The 24,454-nt window shown below is 45.7% G+C and overlaps 1 protein-coding gene across 4 annotated transcripts; it reads right to left on the bottom strand.

Moving 5' to 3' along the window:
• Positions 1–533: 533 nt before the first annotated feature.
• On the bottom strand, positions 534–24,242 carry MRPL28 (mitochondrial ribosomal protein L28). 4 transcript variants are annotated; one of them, XM_077275334.1, is made up of 7 exons: positions 24,109–24,215; positions 22,191–22,282; positions 8,083–8,372; positions 5,942–6,094; positions 1,818–1,952; positions 1,360–1,446; positions 921–1,055 (listed from the first exon to the last, which is right to left on the bottom strand). In XM_077275334.1, exons 3-7 carry the CDS (start codon positions 8,368–8,370, stop codon positions 957–959), a joined length of 762 nt encoding a protein of 253 aa, XP_077131449.1. In that variant the 5' UTR covers positions 8,371–8,372; positions 22,191–22,282; positions 24,109–24,215; the 3' UTR covers positions 921–956. The 4 variants fall into 4 exon arrangements, with proteins under 4 accessions (XP_077131446.1, XP_077131448.1, XP_077131449.1 ...); XM_077275331.1 differs by lacking the exon at positions 22,191–22,282 and having other exon boundaries at positions 534–1,055; positions 24,109–24,242; XM_077275333.1 differs by lacking the exon at positions 22,191–22,282 and having other exon boundaries at positions 534–1,055; positions 24,025–24,122.
• Between the last annotated feature and the right edge of the window lie 212 nt (positions 24,243–24,454).

Raw genomic sequence — 24,454 nt, 5'->3', positions numbered from 1 at the left:
CACTTAGATAAAAAAATAACCTAGATATGTTTGGGGTCTATGAACTCGTAATGAGTTTTAGCATTTAGTGAACCTAGCAAAAAAGCCAAACAAAAAACAAGTGTGGGATTGAACTTTTTTTTTTTTTTTTTTTTGCAACTTCACCACATTTGGAATTTTTTTTCCAGTTTTCTAGTACACAACATGGTAAAAACCAAGGGTGTCGTTCAAAAGTACAACTTGTCCCGCAAAAAATAAGCCCTCACATGGCCATATTAATTGAAAAGTAAAAAAGTTATGGCTCTGGGAAGGAGAGGAGCGAAAAACGAAAATGCAAATCCAAAAAAAAGCACCCCCCCAGTTAAGGGGTTAATGAAGGGAGAAGAAGAAAAAAAAAAAAGCATGCTTTTTTAAAAACACTTGCATTTTATGCTACTTTTTTCCTGCCAACACATCAGTGTTTGCACCAGAAATGTCTGCAGCAAACAACGTGTGTACATACTGTACCCTTCAGCAGGAAAATGGATTGTAAATATATGTAACAAAAAGTCACATTTGTCAAAAGATATTTTATTGATTTATTTAAATTAAACATACATCAATAACATAATTAAATGTGGAGAAAATGACATCGGAGGAGAAAAAAAAAAAAAAAAGAAAAACCAGCCTCAGGCTCCATGGTCAGTTGGCTACTTTATTACTTGTAGTTCGTGCTGGGATAATATTAAGCAATACGATCATAGAAGAATTCTAAACTTACAGTAGTCAACAGAACGGATGATAGAAACCACACTTCAGAATATAGATGTTTATTCAAGTGCTCAGCACTGAAGACAAGTCCCAAAGTGGTGATCATGGTGGCAGACATTGTTCTGGACTTCCCAAGGGGTTTTCCACTCTAAAAGGTGTCTAAAAAAATAATAATAAGGATAGCTTCATGGTAAAGTTCAGGTTTAGTGACCCCCATTAATTGATTTTTAGGATTTGATCTGTGTGTTTGCTGAATCTTCTAGTTTCTGAGCTGTAAGTTTGTGGATGAGCTCTTCTACAGCAATTTTAAATATAGGAGTTGGGTCCTAATAGATTAAAAAAAAAAAAAAAAAAAAAAAAATTAATATTAACACAATGTAGAAGCGTTTGTATGGGACCACATTACCAGTTATACAGTGTTATATTGCAGGCACTTCTGCACATTTCCGTATGAACGTGGCCTTATTTTCTTTTTTAGAATTGTATCCAGTGTGTAGAATGGAAATCCTAATTCTACAAAGTGATAAAGGATAAGCTCTGCCAAAATACTAGAGAACACTGGCCAGAAGTCAAGGAACACATGCCTTGTGCAGATACATAGTACATACCCATCTTCTTGTGAATACGTACCTTCTTTTCTAAGAGCCTTTGTTTTTCTACAGCTTCTTCTAAGGTTAAACCAACCCACTCAGCTTCCTCCAGTGGGATCTCAAATTTCTGGTAGGAGAACAGATGTAATAATGAAGAACAGATGTAATAATGAACGACTCCACACAGTGTTGACTCCAATGGTATATTTACATTTTACTTTAGGTTATAGAATGAGATCAACAATGTACAATAGAGGAGATTTATAACACATGCGGAAAAGTGCACGTATCCCCCAGAACCACCAATTATTGGTGAATGGTCACTTTTCCCACACTGGTTATAAATCTCCTCCAATATATACCCGTTCACTTACCCAACAGAGCTTTTTTATGCTACAGCAAAACCAAATCAGGCCAAGTGGCTCTAGGCTGAAACCCTGAAGAGCAGACACAAAAATCCTGTATATATCTCATCATTTCAAGAAGTAGAACGCCTACCTTGTACTTGTTATAAATCTGATCCCTCTTTACTGGGTCATCAGGGTGAAGACTTGGATCTTTCTTTGCCAGGCGCATCAGCATTGCCCTTTTAAATTCCATTCCCAGTTTTGAGTGTAGATCCCTCTGGGGGGTCTATAAGAGGTGGATATTAATAGTAGTACATTTACCATGAATATATCACGTTTATGTCATTAACCCAATTCTAGGTTTAAAATCTGCTAATTTGGTCAATGGTTAAAATCCTGATAGACAGCTGTAATAATGCACTAGGGGAATGAAACAAGTTACAACTTTCCAATTCCATTCCAGTTATGTGTAATGAATCTTGAATTTCCATCCTGTACATAGGTTAAAGGGACCCTGTCACCAGGTTTGGCAGCTATAAGATGCGTCCACCGCCTTTCAGGGCTTATCTGCAGCATTCTATAATACTGTATATAAGCCCCCGATCCGACCTGAAAGATAAGAAAAATAAGTTTTATTATACTCACCTGCAGCACGGTCCCGGTCCGATGGGTGTCGCAGGTCCGGCGCCTCTCATCTTCTTATGATCGCCGCCCTCCTGCTTGCTTCATGGCTCCCCGGCATCGAACTCCTGCACAGGTGCACTTCTCTGCCCTGTTGAGAGCAAAGTACTGCAGCACGCAGGGGCTGGGAAAGGTCAGAGGGCCAGGGCCTGCGCACTGCAGTACTTTGGTCTGCCTTCAACAGGGAAGATAAGTACGCCTGCGCAGGCAAATGATGCCGGGGAGCCATGAAGAAGCAGGAGGGCGGCGACCATAAGAAGATGGGAGGCACCGGACCTGGACCTGCGAGACCCATCGGACCGGACCGCCCTGCAGGGGAGTATAATAAAATGTATTATTCTTATCTTTCAGGTCAGATAAGGGGCTTATCTATAGCATTATTGAATGCTGTATATCAGCCCTGAAAAGCGGTGGCCGTATCTTATATTGGCCAAACCTGGTGACAGGTTCACTTTAAGATTATTACTTGGAATCCCTGAGCATGACATAGGAGAAAACAGCAGGTTATGTATCTTACTGATCACAACATTTAGGAGGTGGGGAGAAGGAAAGGGCTCCCTCTCCCATCAAGGGCCCAATGGTCATCATGGCAAATTAAAATCCCATAGAGGGATTAAGTTAAAATAATAATACAATTAAAAGAAACAATTAAAAAAATATTATACCAATAAATAGGTATATTTATGTAAAAAGACAAGAAGTATTGCCTAGCCAGGAACGACCTGATCTACAGAACTGTCGCACTAGTTAACCCCTTCAGTGAATACTGTAAAAAAAAAAAAGAAAAGAAAAAAAAAAGTTGAATGCAAATAAAAACAGCATCTCTAAAAACATTGTCTTGTCCCGCGAAAAACAAAGAAGCCATACAGCTCCATCAGTGGAAAAATAAAATTTGTAGCTCACATTTTTGCTTTGCTTTATTCTAAATTTTTGTCTTTTATAAAATAGTTTATTGTGTAAAATGACAGTCAGCAAAAATCTGGAAAAAGTATATCTCTCAAAATATGGCGATGCCAAAGCTAGTTTGCAAAAAAAAGCGTCTTTTAGTGCAACAGCAGCCAAACATACAAAAGCAATTTAAACCTGGAGAATAAAGTTGTCTAATCACTTATACTGCAAGAGGAACGGCATAAAAAATAAATAAAAGCAATTCCTGACCTGCTGTTGACATGTTCATTCTGCCTCCCAAAGATCGAAGTAAGGCTCGGCGCACATTTATCCCGTGCTCTGCGCTTACATTGGGGTTTTCGTGTAAATCTCTGAAATACGTGATTCAGACTGAACCGTTGTTGGAAGATTCCCTATAATGAGGCAGATGGAGGCACTATGGACATGATAGGACCTGCGCTCCACGCTTACATCGCCGATTTCATGTAAATCTCTGAAATATGTGATTCAAACAGAATCCCTAATGGAAGATTCCCTATAATGAGGCAGATGGAGACACTGGACGCAGTCTGTCCCGTCTTTTTAGGCATGCATAAAAGTGCCGTCAGCCACAGTTTTGTTCACCTCTGAAAAGAAGGAAACCACTGAACAGAACCCAGACTGAGTCTAGAGTAACTCTGCTGCCTCATTACAGTGAATGGATCCCTCTGGGTTTCATCTGAATCCCATAATCTGGAGATTTAAATGGAAACCCCGATTGAAGTGATCAGCATAGAGAGCAGGATAAATGTGATCCAAAAAGTTATGCAAAATGTTCCCAGTTATTATTTATTATGCATTGCTTATATACCCATCATATTCCGCAGTGCTTTAGAGATCATCATCACTATACCCTATTGGGTCACAAAATCTAGATTCCCTATCAGTATGTCTTGGAACTTGGGAGGAAATCGGAGAACCCAGAGGAAACCCACACAAACACGGGGAAAACATACAAACTCCTTGCAGATGTTGTCTTTGGTGGGATTTGAACCCAAGACCCCAGCGTTGCAACGCTGCAGTGGTAACCAGTGAGCCACCGTGCTGCCCATAAAGAAGGGGTTAAAGTAGCTCTGCAAAGTGATTTTTCTTTATTATTTATCTCCTTAGCCATGTATTAAAATGCTTACCCTTTTCTGTTCCCTGTGTCACTCAAGTCCTCTTCCGTACCCCAGTTCTGATTACCCAGCACCTTTTAATGTGGCTCTAAAGTCCCTTTCTTATTGCAAGTCTATAAGATTCACATCAAGCTCCTCACACTTACAATGAGAAAGTGACTTCTGGTCCACACAAGATGCTGTGTCAGAACAGTGGTCACGTGGTGCATAAGAGGACCAGAATGGTGCTGGGAATGGAAGAAGCCAGCGATCAGTATTTTAATACTTGCACTGTGCAGATAATAACTACTGCTATAATATATAATATTATAAGACAAAAAAACAAAAGTCTCCTGCTTGCTACTTTGAATAAGGTGGTGTACACACACATACATACACACACACACACACACACACTAGATGGTGGCTCGATTCTACCACATCGGGTATTCTAGAATATGTATGTATATGCTGTATATAGCAGCCACATAGTGTATAGCACAGGCCACGTAGTATGTGGGAGCCATGTAGTATATAGCAGACAAACAGTATGTGGCCTCTGCTATATACTATGTGGCTGCTATATACATACATACATACTGTAGAATACCCGATGCGTTAATACAGGCCACGCAATATATAACAGTGGCCATGCAGTATATAACACAGCCCAAACAGTATATAACACAGCCCACGCATTATATAGCAGCCACGCAGTATATAACACAGGCGACGTAGTATGTAACACAGGCCACGCAGTACAAAACACAGCCCACATAGTATCTAACACTGGCCACGTAGTATATAGCAGCCACGCAGTATATAACAGCCCACGTAGTATACAGCAGTGTGGGCACCATATCCCTATTAAAAAAAATAATTACAATAAAAAAAAAAAAATGGTTATATACTCACCCGCCGGGATCCAGCGAAGCTCTGGCAATGTGCGCGTGGCTGCCGTCATCTTCCATTCCCAGGATGCATTGCAAAATTACCCACGACTTAGCGGTCTCGCGAGACCGCTAAGTCTTCTGGGTAATTTCGCAATGCATCTCTGGGAACGGAAGATGGCGGCAGCCAAGCGCGCCTGGGCGGACTTCGGAGGGTGAGAATAGCATGTTTATTTGTTTTTTTAAAATATTTTTAACACTACATCTTTTTACTGCATAGGCAGCATCAATAGTAAAAAGTTGGGGACACACAGGGTTAATAGCAGCGATAACGGAGTGCATTACCCGCGGCATAACGCGGTCCGTTACCGCTGGCATTAACTCCGTGTTTGCGGTGACTGGAGGGGAGTATGTGGGCGCCGGGCACGGACTGCAGGGGAGTAGGGAGGGACTAATCGGACTGTAGCCGTCGCTGATTGGTCGCGGCAGCCATGACAGGCAGCTGGCGAGACCAATCAGCGACGCGGGATTTCCGTGACGGAAGTTGACAACAGAAAGACGGAAGTACCCCTTAGACTGTATATATCTATATATCTATATCTATATATATAAATATATATTCCTCAGATAGAAGTGTGAACACAGCATATCATAAGCAGTTACTCAGCATTGTTAATTACCTTCAGGATATAAAAATCAAAACCATAAGCTGCATCGATAAGGTCCAGAGTCCTCATTGTAACAGTAATGGGAAATGTTTTGTCCAGAATCTCACTGTGCAGCTGCCAGGCAAATAGCTGAGGCCTCCAAAGTCTCCTCACTCTGGTAGAAAGCTATAAAATAGGGAACCAAAAGGAGAGAAAGGGAAACATTACTATTGTGCCACGTGTCCTCTCCTCACTCTAGACTTTATAACCTTTGCGGAATCTTTCTAAATATCTGTCCTCGTAATTGATCATTGTTTAACCCCTTCTCTCCAGGTCAATATTTCATTTGCATGTCTTCAAGCAACAATAACTTATTTTTCCATCACTACGACTATATGAGGGATTCTTTTTTTGCTGGTAAGGTTGCAATTGTGAATGCCATCATTTAATTAAGGCTATAATGTACACGTGGGGAAGATTTGGGAAAAACCAGCAATTTCAGACGGGGACATGATTGCTGGCACAAAACACTACAATGCTCAGCATTATAGTTATTATCTTCTGAACAAGGAATACCAAGCTATCTGACTCCAGGGGAATGGTAAGTGACAGAAGACCTCTCCTCTGTGTGACAATGTGGACAGTGTTTTCACTATGGACCATGTCATGATCAGCATTAGGTTATGGGTGTGAGCTTTAACAGAGCCAGCACCCACTGTATATTGAGAAGGCTAATCTTCAGAACCAAGAACACCCAACTCGTGATGTTCATACAAATCACGTCGAGAAGTGGTTAAAGATGTTGTCTCACCACAACATAAGGCTGTGTGCACATGTTCAGGATTTTTAGCCGTTTTCCGCCGAAAAAAAACGCTAAAAAAAATGCTTACATAAGCAACCCATCATTTTTAATGCATTCTGCATTTTTTCCTGCACATGCTGCTTTTTTTTTTTCTGCGGTAGAATCGAATTCTGGAAAAAAATGCAGCATGTTCATTCTTTGTGCGGAATTGCGGGGATTCCGCACACATAGGAATACATTGATCCGCTTACTTCCCGCATGTGGCTATGCCCACCAGGCGGGAAGTAAGTGGATCATGTGCGGTTGGTACCCAGGGTGGAGGAGAGGAGACTCTCCTCCAAACCCTGGGAACCATATAATTGTTAAAAAAATAAAATAAAATAAAAATAATAAATCGTGATATTCTCACCTTCCGGCGGCCCCGGAAGCCTTCCCGCTCCTCGCGATGCTCCCGTTCCCAGTAATGCCTTCCGAAAATCACCTGTGATGACGTAGCGGTCTCACGTGATGCTACATCATCTGGGGTCATTGCCGTGAGGTATTACTGGGAACGGGAGCATCTTGAGGAGGGGCAAGGCTGCGGGGGACGCCGGAAGGTGAGAATATCACGATTTTTTTTAATTTTTTTTTTAAATTATTTTTAACATTTTATCTTTTAACTATGGATACTGCATAGGCAGCATCAATAGTAAAGAGTTGGTCACTTGTCAAACACTATGTTTGACAAGTATGACCAACCTGTCAGTTTTCCAAGCGATGCTACATATCGCTTGGAAAACCGCTAGCATTCTGAAAGTTAATTACGCTTGCAAAACGCTAGTGTTTAGCGGGAATACGCATGCCAATTCTGCATGCGTTATACCCACGGCAGGGAGTTGCGGAATTGCCGCAGAAATTTCCGCGGCAATTCTGCAACATGTGCACTTAGCCTAAAACAAGTTACTCCAGCCATTAGATTATCTTACATGTCCCTCTCAATGTTATAAGGTAAATGCAGGATTACCTGGCAGACATTTAAATGAATTAGGAACCATGTAATAATGGTCAGGATGAGACCATCTCCTCTTTCTAAAGTTAATCTAAATGGACAATTTAATCCCAAACAATCGTTTAATGATAGTTTTAATATCTGAAAATAAATCAGTGGTGATTCACATTCCAATGGTTTACTAGATGATCATTCATTCAACCATCAGCTTACTGCCTTGTGTATGGACAGCTTTAGCAGATCTCCACACTGGATAGAGATAGTTTTCACCCACTAAGAACACATCTATATCTTTAATAGTTAAACTTGGTTGTATAATTGCTTTTAATAGATATATCAGGTTATGGATGACAACATGGGTGTAGTGACCATGCAATGTTTTACCTTATCATTATTGGAATATTGAAAGCCTGAAATCCAGCCTTCTCCACCCCAAAGTCCTTCATCAGCCTCAGGAGGAAAGTAGGGCAGCACTGGGACGTCCTGAACACGTTCTCGCTGTCCTGTCTTGGGGTTTAGTCTATACTTTAACCCATGTGGCCTCCAATGTACTGGAGTGGGCTTCTCTGTGTCATTCAGAGCCTTCAGGTAATGTGCAGGCAGGCGAGCATAAATACCTTCCTTCAGCTTTAGGGATTTCCAGATGGCAGGTGGATGCTTGTGAAGAGGCATCACTGGAGGACACGAAGAAAAGAGAGAATCAAGTTACTTTTGGAATCTGAAAGGGGTTTTCCAGTGAAGGCAAGTCATCGCCTATCCACAGAATAGGCAATTGGTGGTTGTTTGAATGCTGCGATCCACACCAATAAGCAGAACAGGGCACTTTTATCCTCCTTACCCAGGGTTAAAATGGATTTTCTGTGAACATGTCCATCACCACTCTATTCTCTCTCTATGGGGCTGATAGTAAAAGTTGAGCGCATTGCTCGGCAGCCCCACTGGGAATGGTTAGAACAGCAGTCGAGCATGACTGCATGCTAAATGGGAACAGCATGGATAAAATTGCCCTGATCTGCTGACTGTACAGGTACAAGTGGGTGGACCCCTACTAAACTACAAGTTATCAGCTACTCTATGGCTAGGTAATAACTTATCTTTACTGGATGACTTATGTGCTTCACATTCTTTATTTAAAAGGATACTACCGGTAAGTCTATTATATATTTTACACCACTTTGATGCTGTGCCCATTTTACACTGGGAAAAAATGTGCCCAAATTGAGTGTCAATTGGAGCGTGTTACATTCCCATGTGATACTCCATCAACTTGAACTAACTAGTAAAATATTTTTTCCCTTGGGAAATTATTCCTAATTAGAGTTCCTCTTACGACCTAACATCTCTTTAACCCCTTCATGACCCAGCCTATTTTGACCTTAATGACCTGGCCGTTTTTTGAAATTCTGACCAGTGTCCCTTTATGAGGTAATAACTCAGGAACGCTTCAACGGATCCTAGCGGTTCTGAGATTGTTTTTTCGTGACATATTGGGCTTCACGTTAGTGGTAAATTTAGGTCGATAATTTTTGCATTTATTTGTGAAAAAAATGGAAATTTGGCTAAAATTTTGAAAATTTCGCAATTTTCAAATTTTGAATTTTTATTCTGTTAAATGAGAGAGTTATGTGACACAAAATAGTTAATAAATAACATTTCCCACATGTCTACTTTACATCAGCACAATTTTGGAAACAGTTTTTTTTTGCTAGGAAGTTATAAGGGTTAAAATTTGACCAGCGATTTCTCATTTTTACAACGAAATTTACAAAACCATTTTTTTTAGGGACCACCTCACATTTGAACTCAGTTTGAGGGGTCTATATGGCTGAAAATACCCAAAAGTGACACCATTCTAAAAACTGCACCCCTCAAGGTGCTCAAAACCACATTCAAGAAGTTTATTAACCCTTCAGGTGCTTCACAGCAGCAGAAGCAACATGGAAGGAAAAAATGAACATTTAACTTTTTAGTCACAAAAATGATGTTTTAGCAACAATTTTTTTATTTTCCCAAGGGTAAAAAAAGAAACTGGACCCCAAAAGTTATTGTACAATTTGTCCTGAGTACGCTGATACCCCATATGTGGGGGGGAACCACTGTTTGGGCGCACGACAGGGCTCGGAAGGGAAGGAGCGCCATTTGACTTTTTCAATGAAAAATTGGCTCCAATCTTTAGCGGACACCATGTCGCGTTTGGAGAGCCCCTGTGTGCCTAAACATTGGAGCTCCCCACAAGTAACCCCATTTTGGAAACTAGACCCCCCAAGGAGCTTACCTAGATGCATAGTGAGCACTTTAAACCCCCAGGTGCTTCACAAATTGATCCTTAAAAAGAAAAAGGACTTTTTTTTTTTTTTTTCACAAAAAATTTCTTTTAGCCTCAATTGTTTCATTTTTACATGGGCAACAGGATGAAATGGATCCTAAAATTTGTTGGGCAATTTCTCCTGAGTACACCGATGCCTCATATGTGGTCACAAACCACTGTTTGTGCACACGGCAAGGCTCGGAAAGGAAGGAGCACCATTTGACTTTTGAATGAAAAATTAGCTCCAATCGTTAGCGGACACCATGTCACGTTTGGAGAGCCCCTGTGTGCCTAAGCATTGGAGCTCCCCCACAAGTGACCCCATTTTGGAAACTAGACCCCACAAGGAACTTATCTAGATGCATAGTTAGCACTTTGAACCCCAAGGTGCTTCACAAATTGATCCTTAAAAAGAAAAAGGACTTTTTTTTTTTTTTTTTTTTCACAAAAAATGTATTTTAGCCTCAATTTGTTCATTTTCACATGGGCAACATGATAAAATGGATCCTAAAATTTATTGGGAAACTTCTCCTGAGTACACTGATAGCTCACATGTGGGGGTAAACCACTGTTTGGGCACACGGCAGGGCTCAGAAGGGAAGGAGCGCCATTTGACTTTTTGAATGAAAAATTAGCTCCAATCGTTAGCGGACACCATGTCGCGTTTGGAGAGCCCCTGTGTGCCTAAACATTGGAGCTTCCCCACTTGTGATCCCATTTTGGAAACTAGACCTCCCATGGAACTAATATAGATGTGCGGTGACCACTTTAAACCCTCAAGTGCTTCACAGAAGTTTATAACGCAGAGCCGTGAAAATAAAAAATAATTTTTATTTCCTCAAAAATTATTTTTTAGCCCGCAATTTTTTATTTTCACAAAAGTAACAGTAGAAATTGGACCCCAAAAGTTGTTGCGCAGTTTGTCCTGAGTACACAGATACCCCATATGTGGGGGTAAACAACTGTTTGGGCACACGTCGGGGCTCGGAAGGGAAGTAGTGACTTTTGAAATGCAGACTTTGATGTAATGGTCTGCGGGCGTCACGTTGCGTTTGCAGAGCCCCTGATGTGCCTAAACTGTAGAAACCCCCCACAAGTGACCCCATTTTGGAAACAAGACCCCCAACGGAACTTATCTAGATATGTGGTGAGCACTTTGAACCCCCAAGTGCTTCACAGAAGTTTACAACGCAAAGCTGTGAAAATAAAAAATCATTTTTCTTTCCTCAAAAATGATGTTTTAGCAAGCAATTTTTTATTTTCACAAGGGTAACAGGAGAAATTGGACCCCAATAGTTGTTGCCCAGTTTGTCTTGAGTACACTGATACCCCATATGTGGGGGTAAACCTTTGTTTTGGCACACGACGGGGCTCGGAAGGGAAGTAGTCATTTTTGAAATGCAGACTTGATGGAATGGTCTGCAGGCGTCACGTTGCGTTTGCAGAGCCCCTGATGTGCCTAAACAGTAGAAACCCCCCACAAGTGACCCCATTGTGGAAACTAGACCCCCCAAGGAACTTATCTAGATATGTGGTGAGCACTTTGAACCCCCAAGTGCTTCACAGAAGTTTACAATTTTTGAGCCGTGAAAATAAAAAATAATTTTTCTTTCCTCAAAAATTATGTTTTAGCAAGCAATTTTTTATTTTCACAAGGGTAGCAGGAGAAATTGGACCCCAATAATTGTTGCCCAGTTTGTCCTGAGCATGCTGTTACCCCATATGTGGGGGTAAACCACTATTTTGGGAGCACGTCGGTGCTCGGAAGGGAGGGAGCACCATTTGACTTTTTGAATACAAGATTGACTGGAATCAATGGTGGCGCCATGTTGCGTTTGGAGACCCCTGATGTGCCTAAACAGTGGAAACCCCTCAATTCTAACGCCAACACTAACCCCAACACACCCCTAACCCCAACTCTAGCCATAACCCTAATCACAACCCTAACCCCAACACACCCCTAACCACAACCCCAACCCACCCCTAATCCCAACCCTAACCCAACCCTATCCCCAACACACCCCTGACCCTAACCATAACCCTAACCACAGCCTAATCTTAACCCTATTTCCAACCCTAGCACTAATTCCAACCCTAACTCTAATTCCAACCCTAACCCTAAGGCTATGTGCCCACGTTGCGGATTCGTGTGAGATTTTTCCCCACCATTTTTGAAAAATCCGCAGGAAAAAGGCACTACGTTTTACCTGCGGATTTACCGCGGATTTCCAGTGTTTTTTGTGCGGATTTCACATGCGGATTCCTATTGAGGAACAGGTGTAAAACGCTGCGGAATCCGCACAAAGAATTGACATGCTGCGGAAAATACAGCACAACATTTCTGCGCGGTATTTTTCGCACCATGGGCACAGCGGATTTGGTTTGCCATAGGTTTGCATGGTACTGTAAACTTGATGGGAAACTGCTACGAATCCGCAGCAGCCAATCCGCGGCGGATCCGCAGCCAAATCCGCACCGTGTGCACATAGCCTAATTCTAACCCTAACCCTAGTTCTAGCCCTAACCCTAGCCCTAACCCTAACTCTAACCCTAGCCCTAACTCTAACCCTAACCCTAATCCTAGTGTAAAAAAATAAATAAATAAAAAAAAATATTTTCTTTATTTTATTATTGTCCCTACCTATGGGGGTGATAAAGGGGGGGTTTATTATTTTTTTATTTTGATCGCTGTGATAGGTTCTATCACAGCGATCAAAATGTACCTGTAACGAATCTGCCGGCCGGCCGATTCGGCGGGCGCACTGCGCATGCGCCCGCCATTTTGGAAGATGGCGGCGCCCATGGAGCACACGGACGGACACCGGAGGTCGGTAAGTATGAGGGGGGGGGGGGGGAAATCGGACTGCGGGGGGAGCGGACAGGACGACGGAGGGGAGCGGAGGATAGCAATTACAGGACGGAGGACTGTGGGGACAAGATCGGTGGCGGTGGAGGGGGGCAGATCACGATCTCCAGCCATGGCTGATGCTATTGCAGCATCAGCCATGGCTGGATTGTAATATTTCACCAACTTTCATTGGTGAAATATTACTATCGCTCTGATAGAAAGTGAAACGTCACTTTCAACAGCCAATCAGAGCGATCGTAGCCACGGGGGGGCGAAGCCACCCCCCTGGGCTCAAGTACCACTCCCCCTGTCCCTGCAGGTCGGGTGAAATTACAGTTAACCCTTTCACCCGGCCTGCAGGAGCGCGATCCGACCATGACGCATATGCTGCGTCACAGGTTTTCTTGACGCACACTCTGCATCAAAGGTCGGGAAGCGGTTAAAACAGACTAGGTGGCTGGTGCTAAATTTTCGCACATTGATTGTCGGGGGCACAGGCAATTTCAGGAAAATTAAGCTGCTCCAAGGGTCTCATCCGTCCTCCTCCCTGCAGGCCCCGGGGCTCCTTCCGGGTCCTGCAGGGAGGTGGCTTGCAAGCGCCTGCTTAGAGCAGGCGCCCGCCGGGAAGCCTCCCTGCAGTGCCTGTCAGATCGCTGATCTGACAGTGCACTGCAAAGTGTCAGATCAGCGATCTGACAATATATAGTGATGTCCCCCCCTGGGACAAAGTAAAAAAAAAAAAAAATAGGGATTTTTGTGGACTCTCCGTAAAATCCTTTTCTCCGAGCCAATCATTGGGGGACACAGGACCATGGGTGTTATGCTGCTGCCACTAGGACGACACTAAGTTGACACAAAGAATAGCTCCTCTCCTGCAGTATACACCCTCCTGCTGGCTCTAAGTGAACCAGTTCGGTAACAAAGCAGTAGGAGCTTAACATTTAGCAAGAATGAACTATGTCAAAACCAAGTCAACACAGAAAAAAAAAAACGAAAGCCAATAGGCTAATAGGATGGGTGCTGTGTCCCCCAATGATTGGCTCGGAGAAAAGGATTTTACGGTGAGTACACAAAAATCCTTATTTCTCCTACGCCTCATTGGGGGACACAGGACCATGGGACGTCCTAAAGCAGTCCCTGTGTGGGAAACAATCCACTGCAATTGCTCATTGTACCCACAAGTTACAGATGCGGCACTGCCGCCTGCAAAATTCGTCTGCCGACAGACGCATCTGCCGACAGACGCATCTGCCGAGGCCCGAGAATGGACATGGTAATGTTTCGTAAACGTATGCAGGCTGGACCAAGTCGCTGCTCTGCAGACTTGTGCTGCTGACGCCTGGTGCCGGATGGCCCAAGATGCACCCACTGACCGAGTAGAATGAGCCTTAATCCCTGCTGGGACGGAGTTGACCTCTAACTTGGTAGGACTCCTGGATAGCTGAACGAATCCACTTAGCTATCGTAGCTTTGGAAGCGGCTAGACCTTTTCTTGGCCCTTCCGGGAGCACAAACAGGGCATCTGACCTGCGGAAGGACGCCGTCCTCGAGACGCATCTCCTAAGAGCTCTCACCAAGTCCAGTGTGTGAAGAGCCTTCCTCGGTGCGATGTACTGGTGCCGGTGTCCCCCCTTTTCCTCACAGTTTGTAAGCTTGCGAGCAGGGCCCTCATTACTACTGGTATCTGTTTTGAACTGTGATTTCTGTTGTGCTGTAATGTCTATTGTCTGTACAAGTCCCCCTCTATAAGTTGTAAAGCGCTGCGGTATATGATGGCGCTATATAAACAAAAATTATTATTATTATTATTATTATTATTATTAGGCAAGACATTTTCATCATTGAGGTGGAAAGATGAGACAACTTTCGGTATAAAAGACGGGGATGTTCTCAAAGCCACCTTATCTTGATGAAAAATGAGGAAAGGAACTTGACAAGACAAAGCCGCCAGCTCTGAGACTCGTCAGATGGACGTGACCGCAACCAGGAAGGCAACTTTCCATGATAGAAAAGACAGGGAAACGTCTTGCAGAGGTTCAAAAGGAGCTTCCTGCAAGACTCCGAGGACCAAATTAAGATCCCATGGTTCCAACGGCTTCTTATAGGGCGGGACCACATGGGAGACCCCCTGAATGAACGTCTTCACCTGTAATCTGTTGGCAATTTTACATTGGAACAGGACTGACAAGGCTGAAATCTGCCCTTTGAGAGAACTAAGGGCGAGACCTAAGTCCAAACCCGACTCTAGGAATTCGAGGATGGAAGGAATGGAAAATTCAAGAGAGCGTCCTCGGTCCTTACACCATGAGGTCTTCCAAATGCGATGATATATACGCATAGACGTATGCTTTCTAGTGCTGATCATGGTAGAAATGACTTTCTGAGAGAAGCCTGCCTGTGTTAGCACCCAGGACTCAACGGCCATGCTGTCAAACACAGGGCTTCGGAGTTCTGGTGGTAAATGGGGCCCTGGGACAACAGGTCTGCGCGATTCGGTAATCGCCGGGGGACGTCAGCGACTAGTTGAACTAGTTCGGCGTACCAGGCCCTGCGCGGCCAATCTGGCGTAATCAGGATTACTGGTATCCCCTCCGCTCTGATTTTCTTGATGACTCTCGGCAGCAAGGGAAATATGTACGGAAGCTGGAACTGATGCCACTAGTGAACGAGAGCATCTGCCTCGATGGCTGCCGGATTGTGGGACCGAGCTATGAAGTTGGGAACTTTGGAATTTAGCCGTGAGGCCATGAGATCCACGTCCGGGGTTCCCCAACGACAGCAGATCTGGTGGAAGATCTCCAGATGGAGACCCCACTCTCCTGAGTCGAGACCTTGACGGCTGAGGAAATCTGCCTCCCAATTTCCACTCCCGGGATGTGAACCGCTGAGATCATTGAGCGGTTTTCCTCGGCCCAATGGAGAATGTGGCCTACCTCCGTCATGGCTGCCTTGCTGCGTGTTCCCCCCTGCCCGTTGATGTATGCCACTGCCGTGGCATTGTCGGACTGAATCCTGATGGGACGACCCGTCAGGAAGGGGTGGAATTGAAGAAGAGCAAATCTGATTGCCCGTATTTCCAGGATGTTGATGGGCAGGCGAGCTTCCTGAAGAGACCAGCGGCCCTGAGCAGTGTGATGGTGGAACACTGCTCCCCAGCCCAGAAGACTGGCACCTGTTGTCACAACTAGCCAATGTACTGGGAGAAAGGACTTCCCTTGATTCAGGGAGGACTTCAAAGTTCACCACCTGAGAGACTGTCTGACTCGCTGGGGAAGAAGGAAACAACGATCGAGAGAGAACGCGTTCCTGTCCCACACAGCCAGGAGAGCATGTTGTAAGGGGCGGAGGTGTAGTTGAGCGAATGGGACCGCCTCCATAGCTGCTACCATCCTGCTAAGAGTATGAGGTTGGGAGAGCTTCTGAGCTTCCCGCTGTAAGACTGAGATCTTTTCCGGGAGAAGAACTACCAACCCCTGGGACGAATCCAGTATCATTCCTAGAAAGGAGATTAGCTGAGCCGGTACTGGGGAAGATTTTTGGAAGTTCATCTTCCAACCCAGGCGAGAAAGAGTATCTATTGTGATGGTCACGGCCTCCTTGCAGGTGCGGAATGAGGGGCCTTTGATGAGGATATCGTCTAGATACGGTAGCACCACACCTCGGGTATGAAGGATGGCCACGGCGGCCGCCATGCCCTTGGTGAATACCCTGGGAGCGGTGGCGAGGTCAAAGGGCAGAGCAGCAAATTGAAAGTGATCCTCCTGAACTGCGAAGCGAAGAAACCTTTGGTGAGAAGGTAAAATGGGAATGTGGAGGTATGCGTCCTGAATGTCTATGGACGCCAGGAACTCGCCTTTTTCCATGGAGGCGATGACAGAACGAAGCGATTCCATCCGGAACCGTCGCACCCTGAAAAACTTGTTCAGCAGTTTTAGGTCCAAAATGGGCCGTACTGTACCGTCCTTCTTCGGAACAATGAACAGGTTTGAATAAAAACCTTGAAACCTTTCGCTTTGAGGAATCGGGATAATAACCCGCCTTCTTTTAGAGAGCTTATGGCCTGGAAGAACTCTGATACCTTTGCCCTGGGAGGAGAAGACAGGAAAAAACGATTTGGTGGAAGAGAAGAGAATTCTATCTTGTATCCGGAGGACACTAGGTCGCGGACCCATTCGTCGTGAACGACCGAGAGCCACGCGTCGCTGAAGGAAAGCAGGCGGCCGCCTACCTTGAGGGTGTCCTCCGGATACCGCAGGGAGTCATTGTCTGGACCCCGACTGCCTAGGCCTGCCTCTCCAGGAAGGTTTGTAAGAGGTCTGAGGACCTCTATCCCTACGTTGTGCCCGGCCAGGTCCGGAAGATGTGGAAGTAGAGGACCAATTTGAGTTGAAGCTTTTAAAATAAATAAATAAATAAATAAATAAATAAATCGGGACCAGGCCTGCTGCTGCTGGTTCCGAAAGGGCTGAAAGGGTCTCTGTTGTGGAAGAAATTAACTCTTCCCTCCAGTGGCGTCGGAAATTAATTGGTCGAGCTTTTCGCCAAAAAGGCGACCGCTCTGATATGGAGGAGAAGTCAATGACTTTTTGGAAGCCGAATCCGCACTCCAGTCCCTGAGCCATAAGGACCTCCGGATGGTGATGGCGTTTGCTGCTGCTTGCGAAGCACAGTTAGCAGCGTCCAGGGACGCGGTAACTACAAAATCTCCATCTCTGGCTATCTGAGTATCCCGGGGGGGAGGGGGAAATCGGTATCCAGCACTGCTGCAGACAAGACCTCAGCCCAGTGGGTCTTAGACTTAGCCACCCAAGCAGCAGCAAAAGATGGGAAAAGTGCGGCTGCTGAGGCTTCAAAGGCTGAATGCGCCATATTGTCGATCTGACAATCGGTTGGGTTTTTAATAGAGGCGCCCTCCGAAGAGGATAAAATAGATTTAGTAGCCAGGAGAGATACCAGAGGATCTACCGGGGAGATTGAGACCAATCTTTTCTTAGATCCTGGGCAAAGGGATATTTTGATTCCATGGCCTTCTGCCCTGTGAATCGTTTATCGGGACGGATCCTGTGACATTCAACAATTTCCTTAAATTCGGGATGAGTGGCGAACACTCTGCGAGCTCGCTTGGTCCTCTTAAAGGACAGGGCATGATCCCTTTAAGATAAAGGTTCCTCCTCAAGTTTCAAAGCCTTATTCACTGACTCAAGAGTCGAGAGTCTCCTGATCATGATGAAATTCCTGATCTAGGGACATGTCAGAATCGTCCTCAGAAACCGGTTCTCTGCTAGCCCCAATGGAAGGGGAGCGAGAAATGGAGCTCTCAGAACCCGAAGCCCGGTGATGGTATGGGGATATGGCACGAGTCCTTTTCCTGGAAGAGCGAGAGCTACTTGGCAAGGTACGACCCCTGGAATACGAGGGGTTTTGAGGATCGGAAGAGTCGTTCGTAAGAGTGCCCTGGTTAGAGGAGGGGTCTCAGAACAAGTCCAACGCATTTGCCAGGGATGCCATAGACCAAGTAAGGGAGGTAGCCCAGTCAGGGGGACCAGGCTCACTAGGTTCGGTATCAGTAACAGGTGGTTCCTGAACAGTCACTGGTTCACAAGCTGTGCAAAATGCAGTATTGTGACCCCGGGGTAATGAGACCTTACAAGAGGTACATACAGCGAAAAATACAGTGTGGGTTTTCCCAGACTTTTTGTGAGGCCTTGATTGAGACATAGTAGCCTTGAGGAGAATGCTTACTAGCAGGGGAAAGGTTAAGCTATGTATCTGCAGCTTACCCAGGTCCTGTGTCTTGAGTCCCCAGGGAAGGTCCGCAATGGTCCTGAGGGCTGTAGATTGTCCAGAGATTAGGACAGCTGGAGCAGCGCTGCAGGATCAGCGCTGTGGGTGTCCCAAGATGGCCGCCGAGATCTGTGAGAGCGCTTCTCAGGGAACGAGAAGCCCTAGAAAAGATGGGTGACGGTAATTGCCGGTGGGCGTGGCCAAGAACTCCAGCCTGTATGAATGGAAAAGCCGGGGACTAAATTTTACAAGCCTGCGGCGTCGCGACCGCTATTAGTGCCTGAGTGGCGCTCCGTCATAGAAAACACCACACTGCGGAACACCCACGAACCTGGGCTTTATGCCCTGCTAGAGGTGCGGACCTTCCATACCCCGGGAACCAGGACCCCCCAGCGCCTCGGCCCCCGCAGTGTACTCTCAGTAGATGCGGTGGGCCGGTGCTCAATCCAATGTCGCCATAGTCAGGGAGGGGGTGGAGAGCTTCTGCCGCCTTGTGTCATCCGTTATATCAGTGCTGATGCAGTTTGGGGCTGCACAGATGCCATACATAATATGTCCGGCTATGCACCTGGCTCCAGGAGAGGTAGATGGAGGGCTACTCCATGTGGTTGCCTGCTATGGAGGGGGGAGATCGGAACGCAAAGGAACCGTCGCCCGTAAGGTGAGCTTAGGGCTGGCATCCAACGTTGCAGGAAAGGATACGGGAGGAACGCTCCACGTACTTGCCTGTTGGTGGTTCGGGGGGAGATCGGAACCTAGAAAGGGTCCCTCGCCCCCATTCACTCCGTTAAGGGAAAAATAGAATAAAAAATACAAATGAAAATAAAAATGGTGGGGTCTGAAAGCAGACCCAAGTGCCTCCTACAGACACTAAGCAAGAACTGGTTCACTTAGAGCCAGCAGGAGGGTGTATACTGCAGGGGAGGAGATATTCTTTATGTGTTAACTTAGTGTACTCCTAGTGGCAGCAGCATAACACCCATGGTCCTGTGTCCCCCAATGAGGTGTAGGAGAAAAAAAAAGATATTTACGTGTAAAAAAAACAAAACATCCTAAATAAATTAAAAATATATTGTTCCAATAAATACATTTCTTTATGTAAATAAAAAAAACAAACAATAAAAGTACACATATTTAGTATCGCCGCATCCATAATGACCCGACCTATAAAACTGTCCCACTAGTTAACCCCTTCAGTAAACACTGTAAAAAAAAAAAAAAAACTAGGTAAAAAAAATAAATAAATGCTTTATCATCATACCGCCGAACAAAAAGAGGAATAACACGCGATCAAAAAGACGGATAAAAATAAACATTGTACCGCCGAAAATGTCATCTTGTCCTGCAAAAACGAGCCGCCATGCAACTTGATAAGCGAAAAAATAAAAAAAGTTATAGCCCTCAGAATAAAGCAATGCAAAAATAATTATTTTTGCTATAAAATAGTTTTTATTTGTATATAAGCGCCAAAACATAAAAAATGATATAAATGAGGTATCGCTGTCATCATACTGACCCAAAGAATAAAACTGCTTTATCAATTTTACCAAACGCCCCCGGTATGGTATAAACGCCCCCCCCCCCCCCAAAGAACTTCACGAATTGCTGTTTTTTGTTCTTTCTGCCTAACAAAAATCGGAATAAAAAGCGATCAAAAAACGTCATGTGCCCGAAAATGGTACCAATAAAAACGTCAACTCGTCCCGCAATAAACAAGACCTCACATGACTCTGTGGACCAAAACATGGAAAAATTATAGGTCTCAGAATGTGGTAACGCAAAAAATATTTTTTGCAATAAACAGCATCTTTTAGTGTGTGACGGCTGCCAAACATAAAAACCCACTATAACTAGTAAATCAAACCCCCTTTATCATCGCCTTAGTTAGGGAAAAATAATCAAATAAAAAAAATGTATTCATTTCCATTTTCCCGTTAGGGTTAGGGCTAAAGTTAGAGTTGGGGCTAAAGTTAGGGTTGGGGCTAAAGTTAGGGTTAGGGTTTGGATTACGTTTACGGTTGGGTTAGGGGTGTGTTGGGGTTAGAATTGGAAGGTTTCCACTCTTTAGGCATATCAGGGGCTCTCCAAACGAGACATGGCGTCCCATCTCAATTCCAGCCAATTTTGCATTGAAAAGTCAAATGGTGCTCCTTCCCTTCCGAGCTCTGCCATGCACCCAGTGGTTTACCCCCACATATGGGGTATCAGCGTACTCAGGACAAATTGTACAACAACTTTTGGGGTCCAATTTCTCCTGTTACAAACAAAAATTGGATCAGAAGTAAATTTTTGTGAAAAAAGTTAAATGTTCATTTTTTTTTATTTTTTTTTTAAACATTCCAAAAGTTCCTGTGAAACACCTGAAGGGTTAATAAACTTCTTGAATGTGGTTTTGAGCACCTTGAGGGGTGTCGTTTTTAGAATGGTGTCACACTTGGGTATTTTCTATCATATGGACCCCTCAAAGTTAATTCAAATGTGATGTAGTCCCTAAAAAAAATGGTGTTGTAAAAATGAGAAATTGCGGGTCAACTTTTAACCCTTATAACTCCCTAACAAAAAAAAATTTGGTTCCAAAATTGTGCTGATGTAAAATAGACATGTGGGAAATGTTACTTGTTAAGTATTTTGTGTGACATATCTCTGATTTAAGGGCCTAAAAATTCAAAGTTGAAAAATTGCGAAATTTTCGCCAAATTTCCTTTTTTTCCCACAGATAAACTCAAGTAATGTCAAGGAAATGTTACCACTATCATGAAGTACAATATGTCACGAGAAAACCATGTCAGAATCACCAGGATCCGTTGAAGCGTTCCAGAGTTATAACCTCATAAAGGGACAGTGGTCAAAATTGTAAAAATTGGCCCGGTCATTAACATGCAAACCACCCTTGTGGGTAAAGGCGTTAAAGTGTATTTTGTGATCACATCATGGATGTGTGGTTTGTTTGGCTATTTTCTTGCTGAAGGGGGCAAGTTTACCTTTCAAAGGTGTATCATTTGTGTGTGTGTGTGCAGTATGAACAGAGAAGTGATCACCGAAAGAGTGTATTGAAATAATATAGGATTGAGCAGCAGTTCTGAGGAACTAGTAAATCTGCAAGCACTGGTTTCTCATTTGCCAGAGGTACTGTGTGCCGCCATATAGTCCTTCATAAGGCACAGTCTCTGCACTAGAAACAGTGAGCTTCCTATTTTTTTTGTCTGTAGTTGAGGCAATATATCAGGGTTTCTGTTATTATGCAATTTATAGTAACTGAGCAGCAGTTAAAGGGGTTGTCCAGTGAAAACAGTTATCACCTATCCATAGAGTAGGTGATAGCTTGTTGATCGGTGGAGCTCTGACAGCAGGGATCCACACCGATCTGCAGTCAGGAGAACTCCAAGTGCACCTGAAGCTTTGTGAAGCGTGTCCGCTCCAGAAAACTCCTGTACAATCGCTTCAAAACCACTTGAAAGACACGTCCTAATAATTTCTATTGGAAAACTACTTTCCAGGAAAAAAGTTCAATATTTTGACCGCATTTCTTCTGCTTCAGGTTTTGAAACACACCTGGTCAAAGGAAGGAAAGAAAGCGCATGTCACTTCTGAGAAGCAGATCATGATGGAAATCACTGCCAACTACCCACCGTCCACTCAGAAAACTGCAAAAAAAACAAGTTTGAGAAAAAAAATCTCTGCCAAAATGCTTCAAATTAGCTTCAGGAAATGGAAAAAATGTCAAAAACTCCACAAAAAAAGAGAAACATTTCTTGAAGTGCTTTTCTTTTAAAAGTCCTGTATACAAAAAAAAAAAAAAACCCCAAACCCACACACCTCTATATGCATAAACTTTAAGCAGGCAAAATACCCTCAGGGATAAAAGTTCTCCATTCTGCCAGTGTGACATCCGCAATCAATCACCTATCACGTGATCACTATTTACAGCGGCCCTCGGTTGAAAAGTTAAGTAGCATTCCTTGTAGTATCATCTTCCATTTATAGGATTTTCTAGAGGTGCTGACAACCTGAGGTTACACTCCACCCACCTGTCCCCTTCCCCAGCCCAAGGGTTACACACCGCCCACGTGTCCCCCTCCCCAGCCCAAGGGTTACACGTCACCCACCTGTCCCCCTCCCCAGCCGGGGGTTACACGCCGCCCACCTGTCCCCCTCCCCAGTACGGAGGCTACACGTCACCCACCTGTCCCCCTCCCCAGCCCGGGGGTTACACGCCGCCCACCTGTCCCCCTCCCCAGTACGGAGGCTACACGTCACCCACCTGTCTCCCTCCCCAGCCGGGGGTTACACGCCGCCCACCTGTCCCCCTCCCCAGTACGGAGGCTACACGTCACCCACCTGTCCCCCTCCCCAGCCCGGGGGTTACACGCCGCCCACCTGTCCCCCTCCCCAGTACGGAGGCTACACGTCACCCACCTGTCCCCCTCCCCAGCCGGGGGTTACACGCCGCCCACCTGTCCCCCTCCCCAGTACGGAGGCTACACGTCACCCACCTGTCCCCCTCCCCAGCCAGGGGTTACACGCCGCCCACCTGTCCCCCTCCCCAGCACAGAGGTTACACGTCACCCACCTGTCCCCCTCCCCAGCCGGGGGTTACACGCCACCCACCTGTCCCCCTCCCCAGTACGGAGGCTACACGTCACCCACCTGTCCCCCTCCCCAGCCGGGGGTTACACGCCACCCACCTGTCCCCCTCCCCAGTACGGAGGCTACACGTCACCCACCTGTCCCCCTCCCCAGCCCGGGGGTTACACGTCACCCACCTGTCCCCCTCCCCAGCCCGGGGGTTACACGCCGCCCACCTGTCCCCCTCCCCAGTACGGAGGCTACACGCCGCCCACCTGTCCCCCTCCCCAGCACAGAGGTTACACGTCACCCACCTGTCCCCCTCCCCAGCCGGGGGTTACACGCCACCCACCTGTCCCCCTCCCCAGTACGGAGGCTACACGTCACCCACCTGTCCCCCTCCCCAGTACGGAGGCTACACGCCGCCCACCTGTCCCCCTCCCCAGCACAGAGGTTACACGTCACCCACCTGTCCCCCTCCCCAGCCGGGGGTTACACGCCACCCACCTGTCCCCCTCCCCAGTACGGAGGCTACACGCCACCCACCTGCCCCCCCTCCCCAGCCCGGAGGCTACACGTCGCCCACCTGCCCCCCTCCCCAGCCCGGGGGTTACACGCCGCCCACCTGTCCCCCTCCCCAGCCCGGCGGCTACACGTCACCCACCTGTCCCCCTCCCCAGCCCAGTGTTGCCATCACATACCTGTCCCCCTCCCGGTCCGGGGGTTACAGGAGCCAGCAGCTCCGGCACTGAGCTATGTGAGGAGGACGGCTGCATATTCCTCCCATAACCTCATACTGATACGAACTCAAAGCACTCACCCAAAACAGAGCAGACAGGTCACTGAAAGTATCGCGATAGCTGCTCAATCGCGGCTTCAATAAGACACATTAGAGATCACATACCTGCCCGTCGCTCTGTTAATGACAAGCCAAGGACACCCGGAAGTCAACACGTGCACCCCACTTCCGCTTTTGTCGCAATGGTATGACCGCATTACAGCTGCGATCACGTGGTTTGTCACAGTATGTTGACTTTTATCGCCCTCTTGTGGTCGAGACTGGTGATGGACATCTCCATTTCAGACTCCCCGATGTTTTTCTATGACGCAAATTGCCGCAAATGAATTGTGCTGCATGATGTGTAACAGTACAGTCAGCAGGCGGCGCTGTCACACTGATGTCTCTGGGCCTGATGCCTACATTGCCCTCTGGGTGGGAGGTAATGGCCCCACATGAGGGTTTGAGCCTA

Source organism: Ranitomeya variabilis, chromosome 7 (genome assembly GCF_051348905.1).
Source record: "Ranitomeya variabilis isolate aRanVar5 chromosome 7, aRanVar5.hap1, whole genome shotgun sequence".
Taxonomy (NCBI): Eukaryota; Metazoa; Chordata; class Amphibia; order Anura; family Dendrobatidae; genus Ranitomeya; species Ranitomeya variabilis.
The sequence above is the reverse complement of the archived record's forward strand: the minus strand, read 5'-3'. Positions and strand labels throughout refer to the sequence as shown.

Excerpts from the sequence above, each read along its gene's own strand:
- MRPL28 (XM_077275331.1), bottom strand. The coding sequence starts at position 8,370 with ATGCCTCTTCACAAGCATCCACCTGCCATCTGGAAATCCCTAAAGCTG. Across the intron at positions 6,095-8,082 it reads AATATTCCAATAATGATAAG|CTTTCTACCAGAGTGAGGAG; the intron begins GTAAAACATTGC and ends CCTATTTTATAG. Across the intron at positions 1,447-1,817 it reads AGATTTATAACAAGTACAAG|AAATTTGAGATCCCACTGGA; the intron begins GTAGGCGTTCTA and ends TTCTCCTACCAG.